This window comes from Elephas maximus, chromosome 15, assembly GCF_024166365.1.
Source record: "Elephas maximus indicus isolate mEleMax1 chromosome 15, mEleMax1 primary haplotype, whole genome shotgun sequence".
NCBI classification, from domain to species: Eukaryota; Metazoa; Chordata; class Mammalia; order Proboscidea; family Elephantidae; genus Elephas; species Elephas maximus.
The window spans coordinates 85,422,266-85,446,561 of record NC_064833.1 but is presented as its reverse complement, the minus strand read 5'-3'; the positions used below and the strand labels follow the sequence as shown (position 1 = coordinate 85,446,561).

At 40.6% G+C, this 24,296-nt stretch overlaps 1 protein-coding gene across 1 annotated transcript in view; it reads left to right on the top strand.

Annotated features, from left to right (window-relative positions):
- The window catches only part of LOC126058685 (translation initiation factor IF-2-like), a 255,299-nt gene extending 236,987 nt beyond the window's left edge, over positions 1–18,312 (top strand). Inside the window, exon 4 of the mRNA XM_049853904.1 lies at positions 17,430–18,312. Within this exon, the coding sequence (XP_049709861.1) occupies positions 17,430–17,573 (144 nt within the window). The 3' untranslated portion in view covers positions 17,574–18,312. The remainder of the gene's footprint in view (positions 1–17,429) is intronic.
- The last annotated feature ends 5,984 nt before the right edge of the window (positions 18,313–24,296 follow it).

The window sequence follows — 24,296 nt, the reverse complement described above, 5'->3', positions numbered from 1 at the left end:
AAGAAGGGAAGGGGACACGAGTCCCCAGAAATATTGAGTCAGTGCTGGAAGACTTAATAGCAAGAGCAATTTTGAGAAGATATTGGAGAAAAGCAAGCTAATAAGGAGAAAAGGGGGAAAAAAACACATGATCAAGAGAAAGAGAAGATTCTGTCTCAGAATTAATTCAAGAAATACTCAAATGCCTCAACTACAACAAAACACACAAAAAAGGCATAAAAGAACACGAGAAAATGTCAGAATTAAAAAAAAAAAAACATAAAAAAGCGAAAATTAGTTCTATGGAGGCCAGGTTTGTGTGAAAAATAGAGGACCTCCAAACAACAATGTTAAATATACCAGAGAAAGCAAAGAACACACAGGGAACAAACTAATGGAAATCAGGAAACAAAATGAGAAACTCAAAGGAAGAAGACAGAAAATATTTTTTTAATAAAAGGAATACTGGGGTTGAAGAATTAACTATTTGAATTGCAGAATGTAAGAGAGGGATTCAAACTTATATTCAAGCAGACAGAAGACAGAATAAGTGAACTAGAAGACAGGGTAACTGAACACATCAAACCTCAAGAAGAAGAAGAGAAAAAAAAAAACAAAGAAAAGTGAACGAAATTGAATGGAATTGTGGCACTCAATTAAGAAATCCAACATTAGGATTTTTGGATTTCCAGAAAGTAAGAAAGAGAATTTTCCAAGATATAATGACGGAGAATTCCCCAACCTGAATGAGGAGTCATGCCAGCTATTCCACAAAGCCAGTTGTCTTAGTTATCTAGCACTGCTATCACAGAACCACCACAAGTAGATGGTTTTAACAAAGAGAAATTTATTTCTTCAGGGTAACGTAGGCTAAAACTCCAAATTCAGGGTGTCAGCTCCAGGGAAAGGCTTTCTCTCTGTGTTGGCCTTCTCATCAATCTTCCCCCAGACTAGGAGCTTCTCCACACAGGGAACCCAGGTCCAAATGATGCATTCTGCTCCTGACACTGCTTTCTTGGTGGTATTAAGTTCCTAACTCTCTGCTTGCTTCCCTTTTCTTTTATCTCTTATAAGGTAAAACGTGGTGCAGGCCACATTCCAGGGAAACTCCCATTAGATTGGGTCAGGGCTGTGACCTTAGTAAGGGTGTTACAATCACACCCTAATCCTCTTTAATATAAAATTACAATCACAAAATGGAGGATGACAACACAATACTGGGAATCACGGCCCAGACAAATTGATACACACATTTTTGGGGAATATAATTCAATCCATGACATTCTACCCTTTTGCCCCCCCAAAATCACATCCTTGCACCATGCAAAACTTATTCATTCCATCATATCGTAGCAAAGGTCTTAATTTCAAGTCCCAAATCCAAAAATTCCTCTTCATCTGTGAAATCTAGAATACAAGTTTTCTGCTTCCAAAGGTACAGTGGCAGAACAGGTACAAGCTAGACATTTCCATTATAAATGGGAGAATGTGGAGGAAAGAAGGGATAACAGGCACCAAGGGAGTCAGCAGAACACATTACATTAGCCCTTGAGGCTTTGAAAATAATCCTCTGTTATCTGAGACAATTTCCACAATGGCCCTGCGCTCTAGACTCTAAGTGTTGGCCACACTCTAGAGATTCTGAGTGGAGCACCTTCGCCCCTGGGCTTCAGGTCCACATTCCAGGCCCAATGGGACAGCAACTCTACTCCCTCAACTTTATGTACACCATTCTCCTAGTCCATCTGAGAGGCAACTCCACCTTTAGAAACACCAGAAGCCACGGCTCCACCCTTTGAAGCTCCAGAGGTCCTGACCGTACATTTTGAGACAGAGGCAGCTCGACTTCTTGTGTTCCTTGTCTCTTCATCTTTGCTTCCTTGTTTCTTGGCTTCTTGGCTCCTCAGGACCCATGCCCACATCTGCCGTGCTGGTGCAAGTGTTGCAAAGTTCCGTGGTTCTACCGATAAGTATCCAGAGGCATCCCACTCTGCAAGGAAGCCTCCTGCACACAGGCACTCAGCTTTCTCTCTCCATGGGTTGACTCCACCACTGTCTCGCAATGGTCTCCTGGTTCTGCTGCTTCTAGTTCTCCACTACTGCTGCTTTTCTTGTCACTGCAGGTTCTCTGCTGCTGCTGGTCCTCTGCCGGTGCTGCTCCCCTATCCATTCACAGTTGCAAAACCACTCCACATTTTAGGTATCTGTTAGAGCAGGTACACTCCAGGTACCAAATTGTGTTTTAGTCATCTAGAGCTGCTATAACAGAAACACCACAAGTGGATGGCTTTAACAAAGAGAAATATATTTCTTCACAGCAAAGTAGGCTAAAAGTCCAAATTCAGGGCATCAGCTCCGGGAGAAGGTTTCTCTCTCTCGGCCTTCTTATCAGTCTTCCCCAGGACTGGGAGATTTTTCTATGCTGGGACACTGGGTCCAAAGAACTCGCTTTACTTCCACTACTGCGTTCTTGGTGGTATGAGGTCCCCGACTCTCTGCTTGCTTCCCTTTCCTTTTATCTCTTATAAAATAAAAGGTGGTACAGGCCACAGCCCAGGGAAACTCCCTTTACATTGGATCAAGGATGCTACCTTAGTAAGCGTGTTTCAGTCCCACCATAATCCCATTTAGTATAAAATTACAATCACAAATGGAAGATGACCACACAATACTAGGAATCATGGCCAAGCCAAACTGACAGGCACATTTTGGTGGGGACAAAATTAAATCCATCACACCAGGTGAACCCCAAAAAGAAGTCTACACAAATATATATTTTTAATAAAATTTTTGAAAAGCAAAGACAAGGAGACAGTCTGAAAGCAACACAAGAAAAGCACAATATAACTTATAAGGTTCCTTGATAAGAATTAGTGCAGATTTCTCCTCAGATTCCCTGGAGGCCAGGAGGAAACCTAAATCAAACTGATTGCCATTTAGTTGATTCCGACTCACAGCGATCCTACAGAACACTGTGGAAATCCCAAAGGATTTCCATGGAGTGGGGTCGAACTGCTAAACTTTGGGTTAGCAGGTAACCTCTTAACACGGCACCATCAGGGCTCCAGGAGCAATGGAATGACATATATAAAGCATTGAAGGAAAAGATTTATCAACCAAGAATTCTTTACCCAGCAAAGCTGTCATTCAAAATTACAATGAAATCAATACCTTCCCAAATAAGCAAAGTTGTGGGAATTCATAAACACCACACCTTCTCTGAAAAAAAAAAATTACTTAAGGGAGTTTTTAAGATGGAAAAGAAAGAACACTAGACAGCTACTCTTCTGCACGTGGGAAAGAAGAAGAAAAAGAAGTAAAAGAAAAAGAGGTATCTCAATAAAGTTGATGTTGTTGTTGTTGTTGCTAGGTGCCATCGAGTTGGTTCCAACTCATAGCGACCCTGTGCACAACAGAATGAAACACTGCCCAGTTCTGCCTGCACCATCCTTACAATCATTGTTATGCTTGTAGCTACTGTGTCAATCCACCTCGTTGAGGGTCTTCCTCTTTTCCGCTGACCCTGTACTTTGCCAAGCATGATGTCCTTCTCCAGGGACTAGTCCCTCCTGACAACATGCCCAAAGTATGTAAGATGCAGTCTCGCCATCCTTGCTTTTAAGGAGCATTCTGGCTGTACTTCTTCCAAGACAGATTTGTTCGTTCTTTTGGCAGTCCATGGTATATTCAATATTCTTCACCAACACCACGATTCAAAGGTGTTAATTCTTCTTTGGTCTCCCTTGTTCATTGTCCAGCTTTCACATGCATATGAAGCGATTGAAAATATCGTGGCTTAGGTCAGGCCCACCTTAATCTTCAATGTGACATCTTTGCTTTTCAACACTTTAAAGAGGTCTTTTGCAGCAGATTTCCCCAATGCAATGTGTCGTTTGATTTCTTGGCTGCTGCTTCCATGGCTGTTGATTGTGGATCCAAGTAAAATGAAATCCTTGACAACTTCAATTTTATCTCCGTTTATCATGACGTTCCTCATTGGTCCAGTTGTGAGGATTTTTGTTTTCTTTATGTTGAGGTGCAATCCATACTGAAGGCTGTGGTGATCGATCTTTGTTAGTAACTGCTTCAAGTGCTTTTCATTTTCAGCAAGCAAGGTTGTGTCGTCTGCATAACACAGGTTGTTAATGAGTTTTCCTCCAATCCTGATGCCCCATTCTTCTTCATATAGTCCAGCTTCTTGGATTATTTGCTCAGCATACAGATTGAATAGGTATGGTGAAAGGATACAACCCTGACACACACCTTTCATGACTTTAAACCAATCAGTATCCCCTTATTCTGTCCAAACAACTGCCTCTTGATCCATGTAAAGGTTCCTCATGAGCATAATTAAGTGTTCTGGAATTCCCATTCTTTGCAATGTTATCCATAATTTGTTATGATCCACACAGTCAAATGCCTTTGCATAGACAATAAAACACAGGTAAAAATCCTTCTGGTATTCTCTGCTTTCAGCCAGGATCCATCTGACATCAGCAGTGATATCCCTGGTTCCACATCCTCTTCTGAAACCAGCCTGAATTTCTGGCAGTTCCCTGTTGATACACTGCTCTAGCTGTTTTTCAATGATCTTCAGCAAAATGTTGCTTGTGTGTGATATTAATGATATTGTTCTATAATTTCCGCATTTGGTTGGATCACCTTTCTTGGGAATAGGCATAAATATGGATCTTTTCCAGTCAGTTGGCCAGGAAGCTGTCTTCCATATTTCTTGGCATAAATAAAGTTGATGGTATAGGCAAATATAAGGGCAAGTTGTGTGTATTCTCAGGGGGTAAGCTTAGCATTAAAAGGAGCCCTGGTGGTGCAACAGTTAAGTGCTCAGCTGTTAACCAAATGATCACCAATTTGAACCTGCCAGTAGCTCTGTGGGAGAAAAGACCTGGTGATCTGCTCCCTAGGAGACCCTCTGGGTCAGTTCTACTCTGTCTTATAGGATATCTATGAATCAAAATTGACTCAACAGCACTCAACAACAACAAACTTCGTAGTTAAGTTCCACAAGCAATACAACATCAAATGCATAAAAACTAAAAAAAAAAAACTAAGTACACACTTATTCTAATGGATATAGAATGTGTAATGATGTATCTGATGTCATAACAACAGAAATGGGGCAGGGAGGACGTTACCTGAAAAAATCTTCAGAGACTCTTAGATTTTCCACAGGAGCTGTCCCTGTTGTTGTTGTACAGGGAGTGAGTGTTTCCATGGCCTTTACTGGATACATGTGGAACCTGGTCCATTGGCAGCTGTAGAAAAAAGACAAAAAACAAAATTAACAACACTTCAGAACATAAAAGCACGCATAATATTACTTTAAATAATAATGTCGTTAAACAAGTCAGAGCCATTCATAGTGTAACCTCATATCTGTGGAGTATGAGTTCTTGTTTTTTCCTTATGTGTCTTTGAAAGTCCTGTTTTTCAACTTTATTGTGTGGTTTTTTACTGCCTAGTTAATTAAAATTTGTTTTTTTTTAGTTAATTAAGGCGAATTTCTTTTTTTCAAATCATGAAGGAACAAATGCTTTAGCCATGCTTCCTTGTATGTAAAGACTAAGGTAGAGATGGTTGTCATTCCCACTTATTAGAGAAAAAAGAAAGAAAAGAAAAGCAGCAAGCAGGTTCTAATAGAGGAACTTCAGAGAGGAGGACGGAAGGAGCCTCCTGATGAGTGAGGGGCAAGCATGCTCTGGTCCCAATCAGAAGAAATATCTCTAGTGGGTGTCCAACCTCCTTTAGTCTGTATGGAAGGTGGACTGTTCACTTCTAAGTCCCTGGACAATGGAGGGAAACTACCCATCCCTCACCATTCCTTTGATGTGAAAAGGAAGCAGAGACTTCACAGGCCCTAGACAAAGGTGAGCTATGGAGCCAGACCTTTAGAGAAGTCTATCTAAAAACAAGAGAGGACAACATAACCTAGACATAGGTAATAAAAGGTTCTAAATAGCTGATGATGTATTATAGAGGTATTCTGTCATACAAGGTTTCTCTTTTTCACCCAACACTTAGACTTTAAAATAGTCTCATAACTCTAAAGCAAAATAATGCAAAAGCCTATATGGTTTTGTTTTGGCGCCCTGGTGGCACAGTGGATAAGAGCTTGGCTTCTAACCAAACAGTTGGCCATTCAAATCCACCAGCCACTCTTTGAAAACCCTATGAGGCAGATCTACTCTGTCCTATAGGATCACTATGAGTCAGAATTGATTAAAAGGAAATGGGTTTTGTTTTTAGGTACACCCAAATTATTTTTAGTGGTAAGTTTTTACTGTAATTGCAGGGTCACTTATGTGTCCTTGTGCAAGTGGCTGGCAGGGAACCTAAAAAAGCTTTGTTATTTAATGGAAAGGCTCCATGGCTTATCTGTGCCTGGGCTGTATTAGAACCATAGTTAACAACATAGATTTTTATTTTCCAGTGTCCAAATCAACAAGCTTTCCTTTAGACTTTTCATAACTTTTTTGTTTTGTCAAAAAAAAAAAAAAAACTCTTTAACTGAAATCCTCACTGTGTTAGGACTTTGGAAGGACTATGTACCCAGTGAATACACATGAACTATGGGCAAAACTATAGGAAAATTTATATTAATGGTCTTCTTTAGAACAGGTGGAAGTCGGGCCCCAAGAAATTTGTGTTTTTTAGGTGTTTCTCCTCCTGTCAGAGGTATATTTCCTGGCATTTTCTTAAATACTTCTGATCTAAGCATGCCACCAAAAGAGACCCTCTTTATTTTAAAAGCTATTTGTTCTTTTCTTCTTAAATAATGGAGGGAAAAAAACATGAAAAATGCAATGAATATACTAATCCAATACTTGTTGCTGTTGTTGCTAGGTACTGTCCAGTCGATTTTTCACACACAGTGTCCCCATGTGAGAGAGTATAATTGCTCCATAGGGTTTTCGTGGTTGTAATCTTTATTTACAGAAGCAGGATGCCAGGACTTTGTCTGTGGAGCCAAAGTGGGTTTCAATCGCCAGCCTTTCAGTTAGCAGACAAGTGCTTAACCGTTAGGGGCACCAGGACTCCTTTAATTTATAAACTTACAATTTTATACCAAATTACTATTAATGACTGGTAGTACAATATGGTGCATGTCATTAATGTCACTGAATTGTACACTTAGAAATGGTTAAAATGACAAGCTTTTTTGTTATGTATTTTACCACAATAAAAAATTTAAAACAAGTATCAAAACAATTTTTATCGCGATTACTTATCAAAAAAATGGGACATATTGTGCTAATTAAAACATTACAAGAATTACAAAAAATATTCAAAACTATTCTATTTAAAATTTATTAAAACCTAAAATCAATAGCACAGCTTCACTCTCTAGTAATGTTGGTGGAGGTAAAACTGCTTTAAGAGTTCATGAGGGATCTGAGGACAAGCTACTAAAAGTTCAGTCCCAACTAGACAGGACAATGATTTTGGACAGAATACTGAAACATGCTATATAGACATAATTTAATAAACTGATTCTCCAAAGCAGTAGCTTTCACCTTGGAGGAAGGAAGAAGATGAAGATACCTGCTTTAGAAGTGACCTCAGAGAGCTTTTGAAAAAGATATGTAGTTGGGCCTCACCCCAATCCTCTCTAACCAAACCCAAAAAACTAAACCATTTGCCATTGAGTCAATTCTAACTCATAGCAATCCTACCTATAGGACACAGTAGGACAACCCCATAGGGTTTCCAAGGCTGAAATCTTTATGGAAGCGGACTGCCACATCTTTCTCCTGAGGAGCAGCTGATGGGTTCAAACCACCAATCTCTTGATTAGCAACCAGATGCTTTAACCACTGGGCAACCAGGGCTCCTTCAGTGAGTAAAATTTATGACCTGTGAAAAAAGTTCTCCAGATGACTCTGACAGGCACCTCATACAACCAGAGCCCCACCATATTATCTTGGTGAAGCAGTGGTCAGCATAAATCCCTTGTCTAAGTGATGCTTCCTGTTGAAGACTTGTAGGAAAACCTTGCCATGTACTTGTCTAACCTGATAGATAACTACATGTCTTCTAAGTACTGGCCCTTCTGGGGAACCAGGGGACTGATGTTGGGAGTATTACACCGGGATGACTGGAGATTTTCCTTTCTAAAAGCTGTTGTCATTGTTAGGTGCCAATCTAGAAGGCTCCGACTCATAGTGACCTCGTGTATAACAGAATGAAACACTTCCAGGACCAGTGCCATGCTCACATTCATTGTTTATGTTTGAGCTCATTGTTGCTATCCTGATAAATACAACAGATGTCAAGGAGCTACTAGGGCTGCTGTAAAGGTCATATCACTGCCACTTACTGTGTGACCTTGAGTTGTCAGTTTCCCCATTTGTAACATGGAGATAAATACAATACCTACCACAGACAGGTTTTTTTTTTTTTACCACATGATAGTTATTTTTACACTGAGGATCAAAAAGGTTCATGTTGGAGGGTGGGGCCAAGAAGGCGGACTAGGTGGACGCTACCGCGGATCCCTCTTGCAACAAAGACTCGGAAAAACAAGGGAATCGATCACATACATAACAATCTACGAACTCTGAACAAGCACAGACTTAGAGATGGAAAACGAACAAATACGGGCAGACAGCGACCGTTTTCAGAACCAGGAGCCAGCATACCAGGCAGGTGACCTTCAGAGCCCGATCTGGGGCAGAGCCCAGGGGGGCAGACGGCACAGAAAGGGGGCCCACCCCTTCCCCCCCGAACCCATCCCGGGAGGAAGTCTAGCTGGTTGGCGCGGGCGGCGTAGAGGTGCAGCCAGAGGGAGAAGCACCCGGGAGGCAGTGACTGATCTGGGAGTGGGGAGAACAGCGTCCCAGCTGGGGTGCCATCCCGCCGGGAGTTAGGCGAGAAGCCGACGGGCGCGAGCCGGGGGGGGGTCAACTATATTTCCCTAAAGTGACCCCGGGGCGGGGCCCACACGTTCGTGCGGGAGGACGCACACCCAGTCCACGCGTGTGGCGCGGCACACTGGAGGAAGAAATCCCCGGAAGTGACTGGTCTCAAAGCGGGGAAAGCAGCATCCCAGACGGGGAGCCATTCTGCTGGGATCTGGGCGCGCGCAGGCGGGGCGTGAGCGCGGGGTCCATTTTTATTACCCTGAATTGACCCAGGGGGCGGGCCCACCTGGTCGTGCGAGTGACGCCCACCCAGTTCGCGCGAGAGGTGTGGCGCACCGGAAGGAGAAGTCCCCGGGAGGAAGTGATTGGTCCCGAAGCGGGGAAAGCAGCGTCCCAGATGGGGTGCCGTCCTGCTGGGATTTGGGAGCGCGCACGAGTGGGGCGTGACCGTGGGGCCCAATTATAATCGCCTGAATAGACCCTGGGGGCGGGCCCACCCATTCGTGTGGGAAACGCCCACCCAGTGCCCGCGAGCGGTGCCGCGCACCGGAGGGAGAAGTCCCCGGGAGGAAGTGACTGGTTTCCGAGCAAGGAAAGCAGTGTCCTAGCCGGGGACCCATCCCGCCCGGATTTTGGCGAAGGGGGGCGGAGTGTGAACACAGTGTTCAGCTCTATATTCTGTGGTGCTACACTCCTAGCTCTCAGATCCGTCCCCGACCCTCCCCAGGGGGCCCCATTAACATCCGAATACCCGGAGCCAGAGGGAGAATTCAGATAGGGATCTGAGTGAATTTTTTTTTTTAGCCAACTACTTGGAAAATCTAGTTTCCCAGTGATGGCTCGGAGACAGCAGTCCATATCAAACCACATAAAGAAACAGACCATGACAGCTTCTCCAACCCCCCAAACAAAAGAATCAACATCTTTCCCAAATGAAGATACAATCCTGGAATTATCAGATACAGAATATAAAAAACTAATTTACAGAATGCTTAAAGATATCACAAATGAAATGCAGAAAAAGCCAAGGAACACACTGATAAAACTGTTGAAGAACTCAAAAAGATTATTCAAGAACATAGTGGAAAAATTAACAAGTTGCAAGAATCCATAGAGAGACAGCATGTAGAAACCCAAAAGATTAACAATAAAATTACAGAATTTGACAACGCAATAGAAAGTCAGAGGAGCAGACTCGAGCAATTAGAATGTAGACTGGGACTTCTGGAGGACCAGGGAAACAACACCAACATAGCTGAAAAAAAATCAGATAAAAGAATTAAAAAAAATGAAGAAACCCTAAGAATCATGTGGGACTCTATCAAGAAGGATAACTTGCGAGTGATTGGACTCCCAGAACAGGGAGGGGGGACAGAAAACAGAGAAAATAGTTGAAGAAATCCTGACACAAAACTTCCCTGACATCATGAAAGACGAAAGGATATCTATCTAAGATGCTCATCGAACCCCATTTCAGATTGATCCAAAAAGAAAAACACCAAGACATATTATCATCAAACTTGCCAAAACCAAAGACAAACAGAAAATTTTAAAAGCAGCCAGGGAGAAAAGAAAGGTTTCCTTCAAGGGAGAATCAATACGAATAAGTTCAGACTACTCGGCAGAAACCATGCAGGCAAGAAGGGAATGGGACGACGTATACAGAGCACTGAACGAGAAAAACTGCCAACCAGGGATCATATATCCAGCAAAACTCTCTCTGAAATATGAAAGAGAAATTAAGATATTTACAGATAAACACAAGTTTAGAGAATTTGCAAAAACTAAACCAAGACTGCAAGAAATGCTAAAGGAGATTGTTTGGCCTGATGACCAATAATATCAGGTACCAGCACAATACAAGGTCACAAAACAGAACGTCCTGATATCAACGCAACTCAAATAGGGAAAGCACAAAAACAAACAAATTAAGGCTAATTCTAAAAAATAAATAAATAAACAAAATAATACACACAACAGGAAATCATGGAAATCAATAGATAAACGATCACAATAATCAAAAAGAGGGACTAAATATAGGAGGCATTGAACTGCCAGATGGAGAGTGATACAAGGCGATATAGAAGGATACAAGTTAGGTTTTTACTTAGAAAAATAGGGGTAAATAAAAAGGTAACCACAAAAAGGAATATCAATTCCATAACTCAAGAAAAATGTAACGACTCAATAAACACAAAGTTAAACATTATGAAAATGAGGATCTCACAAGCTACTAAGAAAAACGTCTCAGCACAAAAAAGCATGTGGAAAAATGAAATGGCCAACAACACACATGAAAAGGCATCAAAATGACAGCACTAAAAACTTATTTATCTATAATTACGCTGAATGTAAATGGACTAAATGCACCAATAAAGAGACAGAGAGTCACGGACTGGATAAAAAAACACGATCCATCTATATGCTGCCTACAAGAGACACACCTTAGACTTAGAGACACAAACAAACTAAAACTCAAAGGATGGAAAAAAATGTATCAAGCAAACAATAAGCAAAAAAGAAGAGGAGTAGCAATATTAATTTCTGACAAAATAGACTTTAGACTTAAATCTGCCACAAAGGATAAAGAAGGACACTATATAATGATAAAAGGGACAATTGATCAGGAAGACATAACCATATTAAATATTTACGCACCTAATGACAGGGCTGCAAGATACATAAATCAAATTTTAACAGAATTGAAAAGTGAGATAGACACCTCCACATATATAGTAGGAAACTTCAACACACCACTTTCGGAGAAGGACAGGACATCCAGTAAGAAGCTCAATAGAGACACGGAAGACCTACTTACAACAATCAACCAACTTGACCTCATTGACTTATACAGAACTCTCCACCCAACTGCTGCAAAATATACTTTTTTTTCTAGTGCACATGGAACGTTCTCTGGAATAGACCACATATTAGGTCATAAAACAAATCTTTCCAGAATCCAAAACATCGAAATATTACAAAGCATCTTCTCAGACCACAAGGCAATGAAGCTAGAAATCAATAACAGAAAAACTAGGGAAAAGAAATCAAATACTTGGAAAATGAACAATACCCTCCTGAAAAAAGACTGGGTTATAGAAGACATCAAGGAGGGAATAAGGAAATTCTTAGAATGCAACGAGAATGAAAATACTTCCTATCAAAACCTCTGGGACACAGCAAAAGCAGTGCTCAGAGGCCAATTTATATCGATAAATGCACACATACAAAAAGAAGAAAGAGCCAAAACCAGAGAACTGTCCCGACAACTTGAACAAATAGAAAGTGAGCAACAAAAGAACCCATCAACCACCAGAAGAAAACAAATAATAAAAATTAGAGCTGAACTAAATGAATTAGAGAACAGAAAAACAATTGAAAGAATTAACAAAGCCAAAAGCTGGTTCTTTGAAAAAATTAACAAATTTGATAAACCACTGGCTAGACTGACTAAAGAAAAACAGGAAAGGAAACAAATAACCCGAATAAGAAACGAGAAGGACCACATCACAACAGAACCAAATGAAATCAAAAGAATCATATCAGATTACTACATAAAATTGTACTCTAACAAATTTGAAAACCTAGAAGAAATGGATAAATTCTTGGAACAATACTACCTACCTAAACTAACACATTCAGAAGTAGAACAACTAAATAGACCCATAACAAAAAAAAGAGATTGAAACGGTAATCAAAAAACTTCCAACAAGAAAAAGTCCTGGCCCAGATGGCTTCACTGCAGAGTTCTACCAAACCTTCAGAGAAGACTTAACACCGTTACTATTGAAGGTATTTCAAAGTATAGAAAAAGACGGAATACCACCCAACTCATTCTATGAAGCTACCATCTCCCTGATACCAAAACCAGGTAAAGACATTACAAAAAAAGAAAATTTTAGACCTATATCCCTCATGAACATAGATGCAAAAATCCTCAACAAAATTCTAGCCAATAGAATCCAAAAACACATCAAAAAAATAATACACCGTGATCAAGTGGGATTTATACCAGGTATGCAAGGCTGGTTTAATATCAGAAAAACCATTAATGTAATCCATCACATAAATAAAACAAAAGATAAAAACCACATGATCTTATCAATAGATGCAGAAAAGGCATTTGACAAAGTTCAACACCCATTTATGATAAAAACTCTAACCAAAATAGGAATTGAAGGAAAATTCCTCAACATAATAAAGGGCATATATGCAAAGCCAACGGCCAATATCACCCTAAATGGAGAGAACCTGAAAGCATTTCCCTTGAGAATGGGAACCAGACAAGGATGCCCTTTATCACCGCTCTTATTCAACATCGTACTTGAAGTCCTAAAAAAACAGGGCAATTAGGCTAGACAAAGAAATAAAGGGTATCCAGATTGGTAAGGAGGAAGTAAAGCTATCACTATTTGCAGATGACATGATCGTATACATGGAAAACCCTAAGGAATCCTCCAGAAAACTACTGAAACTAATAGAAGAGTTTGGAAGAGTCTCAGGATATAAAATAAACATACAAAAATCACTTGGATTCCTCTACATCAACAAAAAGAACACCGAAGAGGAAATAACCAAATCAATACCATTCACAGTAGCCCCCAAGAAGATAAAATACTTAGGAATAAATCTTACCAAGGATGTAAAAGACCTATACAAAGAAAACTATAAAACTCTGCTACAAGAAATTCAAAAGGACATACTTAAGTGGAAAAACATACCCTGCTCATGGATAGGAAGACTTAACATAGTAAAAATGTCTATTCTACCAAAAGCCATTTATACATATAACGCACTTCCAATCCAAATACCAATGTCATACTTTAAGGGGATAGAGAAACAAATCACTAATTTCATATGGAAGGGAAAGAACCCCCGGATAAGCAAAACATTACTGAAAAAGAAGAAGAAAGTGGGAGGCCTCACCCTACCTGATTTCAGAACCTATTATATAGCTACAGTAGTCAAAACAGCCTGGTACTGGTACAACAACAGGCACATAGACCAATGGAACAGAATTGAGAATCCAGTTATAAATCCATCCACGTATGAGCAGCTGATATTTGACAAAGGACCACTGTCAGTCAATTGGGGAAATAATAGTCTTTTTAACAAATGGTGCTGGCATACCTGGATATCCATTTGCAAAAGAATGAAACAGGACCCATACCTCACACCATGCACAAAAACTAACTCCAAGTAGATCAAAGACCTAAACATAAAGACTAAAACGATAAAAATCATGGAAGAAAAAATAGGATCTACCCTAGGAGCCCTAATACAGGGCATAAACAGAATACAAAACATTACCAAAAATGATGAAGAGAAACCAGATAACTGGGAGCTCCTAAAAATCAAACACCTATGCTCATCTAAAGACTTCACCAAAAGAGTAAAAAGACCACCTACAGACTGGGAAAGAATATTCAGCTATGACATCTCAGACCAGCGCCTGATCTCTAGAATCTACATGATTCTGTCAAAACTCAACCACAAAAAGACAAACAACCCAATCAAGAAGTGGGCAAAGGATATGAACACACATTTCACTAAGGAAGATATTCAGGCAGCCCACAGATACATGAGAAAATGCTCTCGATCATTAGCCATTAGAGAAATGGAAATTAAAACTACGATGAGATTCCATCTCACACCAACTAGACTGGCATTAATTCAAAAAACACAAAATAATAAATGTTGGAGAGGCTGCGGAGAGATTGGAACTCTCATACACTGCTGGTGGGATTGTAAAATGGTACAACCACTTTGGAAATCCATCTGGCGTTATCTTAAACAGTTAGAAATAGAACTACCATACAACCCAGAAATCCCACTCCTCGGAATATACCCTAGAGATACAAGAGCCTTCACACAAACAGATATATGCACACCCATGTTTATTGCAGCTCTGTTTACAATAGCAAAAAGCTGGAAGCAACCAAGATGTCCATCAACGGACGAATGGGTAAATAAATTGTGGTATATTCACACAATGGAATACTATGCATCGATAAAGAACAGTGACGAATCTCTGAAACATTTCATAACATGGAGGAATCTGGAAGGCATTATGCTGAGCGAGATGAGTCAGTTGCAAAAGGACAAATATTGTATAAGACCACTATTATAAGATCTTGAGAAATAGAAAAAACGGAGAAGAACACATACTTATGTGGTTACAAAGGGGGGAGGGAGGGAGGGATGGAGAGGGCTTTTTATTGATCAATCTGTAGATAAGAACTGCTTTTGGTGAAGGGAAAGACAACACTCAAAACAAGGAAGGTCAGCCTAATTGGACTGGATTAAAAGTAAAGAGGTTTCCGGGATAAAATGAAAGCTTCAAAGGTCAGCGAAGCAGGGGCTGGGGTCTGGGGAACTTGGTTTGAGGGGACTTCTAAGTCAATGGGCAAAACAATTCTATTATGAAAACACTCTGCATCCCACTTTGAATTGTGGCGCCTGGGGTCCTAAATGCCAACAAGCGGCCATCTAAAATACATTAATTGGTCTCAACCCACCTGGAGCAAAGGCAAAGGAAGAACACCAAGGTCACACGACAACTAAGAACCCAAGAGACAGAAAGGGCCACATGAACCAGAGACCTACATTATCCTGAGACCAGAAGAACTAGTTGGTGCCCGGCCACAATCGATGTCTGTCCTGTCAGGGAGCACAACAGACAACTCCTGAGGGAGCAGGAGACCAATGGGATACAGACCCCAAATTCTTATTAAAAGACCACACCTAATGGTATGATCGCGACTAGAGGAATCTCAGAGACAATGCTCCCCAGAACTTCTGATGGCACAGGACAGGAACCATCCCCGAAGACAAATCATCAGGCATGAAAAGGACTGGTCAGTGGGGGGGAGAGAGATGCTGATGAAGAGTGAGCTAATTAAATCAGGTGGACACGGGAGAGTGTGTTGGCAACTCTTGACTGGAGGGGGGATGGGAAGATAGAGAGAGAGGGAAGATGTCAAAATTGGCACGAAACGAGAGCCTGTAAGGGCTGACTCAATAGGGGGAGAGCAAGTGGGAGAAGGGAGTAAGATGTATGTAAACCTACATGTGACAGACTGATTGGAATGGTAAACGTTCACTTGAAGCTTAATAAAAATTGAAAAAAGAAAAAAAAAGGTTCATGTTGTAAAGCATGTGGAACAATGCCTAGCACATAGTTATCACTGTGTAAGGCTTATCTCTTATTTAAATTGAAAGTATCCATGATATACCATGGTTGTTGTTGTTGTTAGGTGCCGTCGAATCATTTCCGACACAGCGACCTATGCACAACAGAACGAAACACTACCTGGTCCTGAGCCATTCTTAAAATTGTTGTTATGCTTGAGCCCACTGTTGGAGCCACTGTGTCAATCCACTTTATTGAGGGTCTTCCTCTTTTCCGCTGACCCTATACTTTGCCAAGAATGATGTACCTCTCCAGGGACTGATCCCTCCTGACAACATGTCCAATGTATGTAAGACACACTCTTGCCATTCTTGCTTCTAAGGAGCATTCTGGCTGTACTTCTTCCAAGACAGATTTGTTCGTTCTTTGGCAGTCCATGGTGTTTTCAATATTCTTCGCCAACATCGCAATTCAAAGGCATCAACTCTTCTTCGGTCTTCCTTATTCATTGTCCAGCTTTCTCATGCATATGATGCAATTAAAAATACCATGGTTTCGGACAGGCGCACCTTAGTCTTCAAGGTGACATCTCTGCTTTTCAACACTTTAAAGAGGTCCTTTGTAGCAGATTTGCCCAATGCAATGTGTCTTGATTTCTTGACTGCTGCTTCCGTGGCTGTTGATTGTGGATCCAAGTAAAATGAAATCCTTGACAACTTCAGTCTTTTCTCCATTTATCATGATGTTGCTTAGTGGTAGAGTTGTGAGGACTTTTCTTTTCTTTATGTTGAGGTGTAATCCATACTGAAGGCTGTGGTGTTTGATCTTCATCAGTAAGTGCTTCAAGTCCTCTTCACTTTCAGCAAGCAAGGTTGTGTCTTCTGCATAACGCAGGTTGTTAATGAGTCTCCCTCCAATCCTGATGCCCCATTCTTCTTCATATAGTCCAGCTTCTCAGATTATTTGTTCAGCATACAGCTATGTATGGTGAGAGGATACAACCCTGACACATAGGTAATTCACTGTTTTATAAAAAACCATTTTTTGGAGAGCCTGAGAAATATTAAAAACCTAAGAACCACACATAAATTCAAAGATTCACAATGGATTTCCTTTCACTTGATCCAGAGGATTAAACTCCCATGATATGGGTGCTTTGTTGTTCAGATTAAAATCCCCTTTGAAAAGCAATTACCATGTTTTTATTAAAATAACACCCACCCTTTGCGTTTTTCTGGAAACTGCTCCTTCCCCGCAGAAGACATTTTAATAAGCACATACTCTGCTAATTTTTTACAACAACATGTGAAATAAATTGGCATATCAGGGGTTATGAAAATACCTCCTGGGGGAGGGAGCAGTTGGCAAACAAACATATAAGGCATTCATTATTTGCAGAAAATATTATATGCTTATTCTTCTTTCTGCTTTTTTTGTAGATGGATGAGAGCCCTGGTGGCCTAATGGTCAGGAGTTCAGCTGATAATCAAAAAGGTCTGCAGTTCAAACTCACCAGCCACTGCTTGGAAACCCTATGGGGCAGCTCTACTCTGTCCTATAGGGTCACTATGAGTTGGAATTGATTCAACAACAAGGTTCTTTTTTTCCATCTCCCTAGATATTTCCTGCTGTGTACTTCCCTAATTACCTACACTTCCTCAATGACACCTGATTATAATTATCCAGGTCTTCACTAGTAATCTATCAGTGTAAACAATGATGATGTACCCTTGATGTCTAACACACAGCAAAGGCTTACTGAATTAATTAAGGTATTTTTTTAATTCATGTCTGTATATAAGGTAGATGTGTAAAGTTTTGGGAAAAATACATTTACAGTGAAATGAACTTAATAATGCCTAATGAAGACTCATAAGAGCTTCTAATATCAGCTAAACTGATATTAGGAGATCCAAAGCTCATCACAGACTTCTGCAGAGAAGCATTGTTAATTTTTGGTCAGTCTTTGCTAGTAATTTCGTTATCAATTCTTGTTGGTACAAACCAAAAAAAAAGCCGTGGTCCGGACGGCTTCACTGCAGAGCTCTACCAAACTTTCAGAGAAGAGTTAACACCACTACTATTAAAGGTATTTCAGAGCATAGAAAAGGACGGAATACTACCTAACTCATTCTATGAAGCCACCATATCCCTGATACCAAAACCAGGTGCAGACACCACAAGAAAAGAAAATTATACACCTATATCCCTCACGAACATAGATGCAAAAATCCTCAACAGAATTCTAGCCAATAGAATTCAAAAACATATCAAAAAAATAATTCACCATGACCAAGTAGGATTCATACCAGGTATGCAGGGATGCTTAAACATTAGAAAAACAATTAATGTAATCCACCACATAAATAAAACAAAAGACAAGAATCACATGATTTTATCAATTGATGCAGAAAAGGCATTTGACAAAGTTCAACACTCATTCATGATAAAAACTCTGAGCAAAATAGGAAGGAAAAATAGAAGGAAAATTCCTCAACATAATAAAAGGCATTTATACAAAGCCAACAGCCAACATCACCATAAATGGAGAGAGCCTGAAAGCATTCCCATTGAGATCGGGAACCACACAAGGATGCCCTTTATCGCTGCTCTTATTCAACATTATGTTGGAAGTCATAGCCAGAGCAATTAGAGTAGATAAAGAAATACAGGGCATCCAGATTGGCAAGGAAGAAGTAAAAGTATCTCTATTTGCAGATGATGTGATCTTATACACAGAAAACCCTAAGGAATCCTCCAGAAAACTACTGAAACTAATAGAAGAGTTCAGCAGAGTATGGGGATACAAGATAAACATAAAAAAATCAGTTGGATTCCTCTACACCAACAAAAAGAACATCGAAGAGGAAATCACCAAATCAATGCCATTTACAGTAGCCCCCAAGAAGATAAAATACTTAGGAATAAATCTTACCAGAGATATAAAAGGCTTATACAAAGAAAACTACAGTACACTTCTGCAAGAAACCAAGAGACTTACGTAAGGGAAAAACATACCTTGCTCATGGATAGGAAGACTTAACATTATAAAAATGTCTATTCTACCAAAAGCGATCTATACATTTAATGCAATTCCAATCCAAATCCCAATGACATTCTTTAATGAGATGGAGAAACAAATAACCAACTTCATATGGAAGGAAAAGAGGCCCCGGATAAATAAGGCATTACTGAAAAAGAACAAAGTGGGAGGCCTTACTTTACCTGATTTTAGAACCTATTATACCACCACAGCAGTCAAAACAGCCTGGTACTGGTACAACAACAGATACATGGACCAGGGGAACAGAATTGACAATCCAGACGTAAATCCATCCACATATGAACAGTTGGTATTTGACAAAGGCCCCAAAACAGTTAAATGGGGAAAAGACAGTCTTTTTAACAAATGGTGCTGGCATAACTGGATATCCATCTGCAAAAAAATGAAACAAGACCCATACCTCACTCCATGCACAAAAACTAACTCAAAATGGATCAAAGACCTAAATATAAAATGATAAAGATCATGGAAGAAAACATAGGGACAACATTAGGATCCCTAATACATGGCATAAACAGTATATAAAACATTATTAAGAATGCAGAAGAAAAACTAGATAACTGGGAGCTCCTAAAAATCAAACACCTATGCTCATCCAAAGACTTCATCAAAAGAGTAAAAAGACTACCTACAGACTGGAGAAAGTTTTTAGCTATGACATTTCTGATCAGCACCTGATCTCTAAAATCTACATGATACTGCAAAAACTCAACTACAAAAAGACAAATAACCCAATTAAAAAATGGGCAAAAGATATGAAGAGGCACATCACTAAAGAAGACATTCAGGTAGCTAACAGATACCTGAGGAGATGTTCACAATCATTACTCATTAGAGAAATGCAGATCAAAACTACAATGAAATTTCTTCTCACTCCAACAAGGCTGGTATTAATCCAAAAAACACAAAATAATAAATGTTGGAGAGGCTGTGGAGAGATTGGAACACTTCTGCACTGCTGGTGGGAATGCCAAATGGTACAACCACTTTGGAAATCGATTTGGTAAAAAAAAAAAAAGCTAGAAATAGAACTACCATTCGATCCAGCAATCCCACTCCTTGGAATATATCCTAGAGAAATAAGAGCCTTTACACGAACAGATATAAGCACACCCATGTTTATTGCAGCACTGTTTACAATAGCAAAAAGATGGAAGCAACCAAGGTGCCCATCAACGGATGAATGCATAAATAAATTATGATATATTCACACAATGGAATACTACCCATCGATAAAGAACAGTGATAAATCTGTTAAACATTTCATAACATGGAGGAACCTGGAAGGCATTATGCTGAGTGAAATTAGTCAGTTGCAAAAGGACAAATATTGTATAAGACCACTATTATAAGAAGTTGAGAGATAGTTTAAACTGAGAAGGACACATTCTTTTGTGGTTACGAGAGGGGGGAGGGAGGGAAGGTGGGAGAGGGTTTTTTACTGATTAGATAGTAGCTAAGGCCTGCTTTAGGTGAAGGGAAGGACAACACTCAGTACAGGGGAGGTCAACAGAACTGGACTAAAGCAAAAGCAAAGAAGTTCCCTGAGTAAACTGAATGCTTCGAAGGTCAGCAAAGCAGGGGCAGGGGTTTGGGGACTATGGCTTCAGGGGACATCTAAGTAAACTGGCAAAATATAATCTATTAAGAAAACATTCTGCATCCCACTTTGAAGTGTGGCATCTGGGGTCTTAAACACTAGACAGCAGCCATCTGAGATGCATCAATTGGTCTCAACCCACCTGGACCAAAGAAGAATGAACACCAAGGACACAAGGCTACATGAACTAGAGACTGCATCATCCTGAGACCAGAAGAACTAGATGGTGCCCAGCCACAACTGATGACTGCTCTGACAGAGAACCCCTGAGGGAGCAGGAGAACAGTGGGATGCAGACCCAAATTCTCATAAAAAGGCCAGACTCAATGGTCTGACTGAGACTAGAAGGACCCCGGAGGTCATGGCCCCCAGACCTTCTGTTGGCCCAGGACAGGACCCATTCCTGATGCCAACTCTTCAGACATGGAGTGGACTGGACAATGGGATGGAGAGGGATGCTGGTGAGGAGTGAGCTTCTTGGATCAGGTGGACACTTGAGACTGTGTTGGCATCTCCTGCCTGGAGGGGAGATGAGAGGGTGGAGGGGGTTAGAAGCTGGCGAAATGGACAGGAAAAGAGAGAGTGGAGGGAGAGAGCGGCCGTCTCATTAGGGGGAGAGTATTGGCAGTGTGTAGCAAGGTGTGTATGGGTTTTTGTGTGAGAAACTGACTTGATTTGTAAACTTTCACTTAAACCAGAATAAAAATTAAAAAAAAAAAATTCTTGTTAGTGCAGAGTTGCTTCTTTGATTCAGGTGGAACTTTTGTGTCAGTAGGACTGCTCTCCTCACAGAATTCTTCTGAAGAGTTTTCAGGCACAACTAAACTGCATGGTTCATGTGAATTGGCAAAATAGGAACAGTGATATAAATTCCTTCCATATACAGACAGTCATAATTATGAAAATATTCTTGCTATTGATTATATGCTTTACTGTACTGCTCCCATGTGACTTTTAGAAACTTTGCTTGACAAATGAGTCCAACTTACTTAGGTGCTAGTGGTCGTAATACAAGCATTTATTAGCTGACTTTAAATATTTAATGGTGTAATGAAAACCAAACTTGAGGATTAAAATTATTTAAATAAAACCTCAATGACTTTTTATAACTTCCTTAAATATGTCTTTCAATACATGAAAGAAGCAAAGCTAAAATTAATCATCAGCAACAGTAATTATCTGTTAACCCAACATATTCATGGAATTAGTACTTAATAATCAGTTTTATTAGGAATTGTCTATAGGACTCATAAGTAAGTTTAGGCTACCTTTATCACGTGTATTTTTTTTTTTATGTATGAAAGCGCAGAAGTGAAACAAAAACCAAAAAATTCCCCTTCTATCAGTTCCAACTCATAGCAACCCCATAGGTTATCGAAGGTTGTAAATCTCTATGGAAGCTGACTGCCACACCTTTCTCCCACAGAGCCTCTGGTGGTTCAAAACCAGCAACCTTTCCTTTAGCAGTCAAATGCTTTAACCACTGCACCACCAGGGCTCCTCCCCAGAAGTGAAGGCAAGTGTAGTACATGTATCTACAGGTACTACAATCACAGAATGTATGAGTCAGATTCAGGAAGGTTACTTGGCACACCCTATAAATGGTGCCTTCACATTTTTGCATATGGAAATTTTGAGGGGGCTTGGAAGGAGCAACTAAAGTATATCTTAGGAGGAAAATGATATAATCTGAATTATTACAGAAGAGGATTCAAAAATCTGCCAAAGCAAATCATTTAAATTATTTCTTTATCTAATTTCAAATTTTTTTGGCTTCTCAAACTATCAATGTGAGTGAGCAGTATTTTATTTCCAATATGAAGAGAACTAATAATTTTACAATAAATAAATATGACAGGGAGGGGAGCCAACATGGCACTACAGACAGAAGCAACTAAGTAAAACAGAGAAAAACATCAATCCTGGAATCCACAGTGTCAAATGAGGAGATAAAGAACTCAACCAAGAACAGAATGGACTAAAAACTGACAGAGAGTGAAGAGAGATATGAGTGCAGGTCCCCTATTAACTAACGCCGGATGGATTAGCCATCTTGGAATCCTGTCGAGATCAGCAGACAGTGTACAGAAAAGCAGTGTCACACAGCTCCCAGTCAGAGACAGAGTACCTGGTAACCAGAGATATATGCTTTCCCGCCACCCGCTCTTCTTCCCCCTGCTCGGCCACCACTGCTTCCCGGCGGGCTGAGTGACCGCAGCCTGGGAGGCACCGGCTCTGTGCTGCATGGATTCACTGCCCACACTGGATGGCTCCTTCAGTGCCACTTTGGTGTTGCTTGTTGCCCTTTTTTTTTTTTGTGTGTGAACAATGACACTCGAGAGGAATGTGCTCCTTAGAACAATCAATTATATGAGATCGAAAGGGCAATATTTGCCCCAAAGCAAAGATAAGAAGGCAGGAAGGGGTAGAAAATCAGGATGAAAGGGAACAGGGAAACCAGGGCGGAAATGGGGAGAGTGCTGACACATTGTGGGGAATGAAACCGAGGCCATGAAATACTTTATGTACAAACTATCAAATGGGAATCTAAATGGCTCTGTAAACTTTTACCTAATGCACGTGCACACACACCACCAAACCCCTTGCGGACGAGTTGATTCTGACTCATGGCGACCTTATAAAATAGAGTAGAACTGCCCCATACAGTTTCCAAGCAGTGCCTGGTGGATTCAAACTGCCAGCCTTTTAGTTAACAGCCATAGCTCTTCACCACTACGCAACCAGGGTTTCCCACACACACACACACACACACACACAAGACACTCTATGTGGCAGTTCTGACCTGTCACACGGGGTTGCTACAAGTTGGAATCGACTTGAAGGCACCCAACAACAACAAAATAGCAATGAACTATATTATCTCCACTAGAGACATTTGCAATTTATTCCAGCAATGTAGGGAAAGGAAGTGTGAGTTTCCAAACCTAGAACCGTAGGCAGAATGATTCCTAGGCAAGGCAGGGAGTACTTCACAGGTTATCAGTGGTGAGGAGCAATCTCTGTGATTCTCTTCAAATCCCCCCATCCAGATGATCAAGGAGGGGCAGCATTGCACATTCCTTCAGGAGCGTAACTTCAGCTGTCAGGAGCTTCCAGCATCAGCAATAAAGAAGCCACGGCAAAGCGATTTATGTCTGAGGCAGCTGCCAGGCCCCACTCCAGAGGTTAGAACACTGTCCAACATCGCCCTCCATATCTCACTGCAACACTAGAAAGCACTATAAGACACCCTAGGGGCAAGGGAATGCCATGGTACAGTAATGTGGTGGCTGACTGATCATCAGAGCTGTGAGGTCCTTCGCAGTCACACAGCCCAAACGTCCCATTTTACTTATGGGAAAACTGAGATCCTGAGAGGGGAAAGCCTCACTTCAAAGTCATCCAATTGGCAAAATTTAGGCATGGCACTTAGATCTCTGGTGTCTAAAGCAGTATTCTTTTTTTTTTTAATTATTTTTACTGTGCTTTAAGTGAAAGTTTACATATCGAGTCAGTCTCTCCCATATAAACTTACATACACCTTACTACATACTCCCATTTACTCTCCCCCTAATGAGTCCGCCCACTCCCTCCTTCCAGTCTCTCCTTTCATGACCATTTCGCCAGCTTCTAACCCCCTCC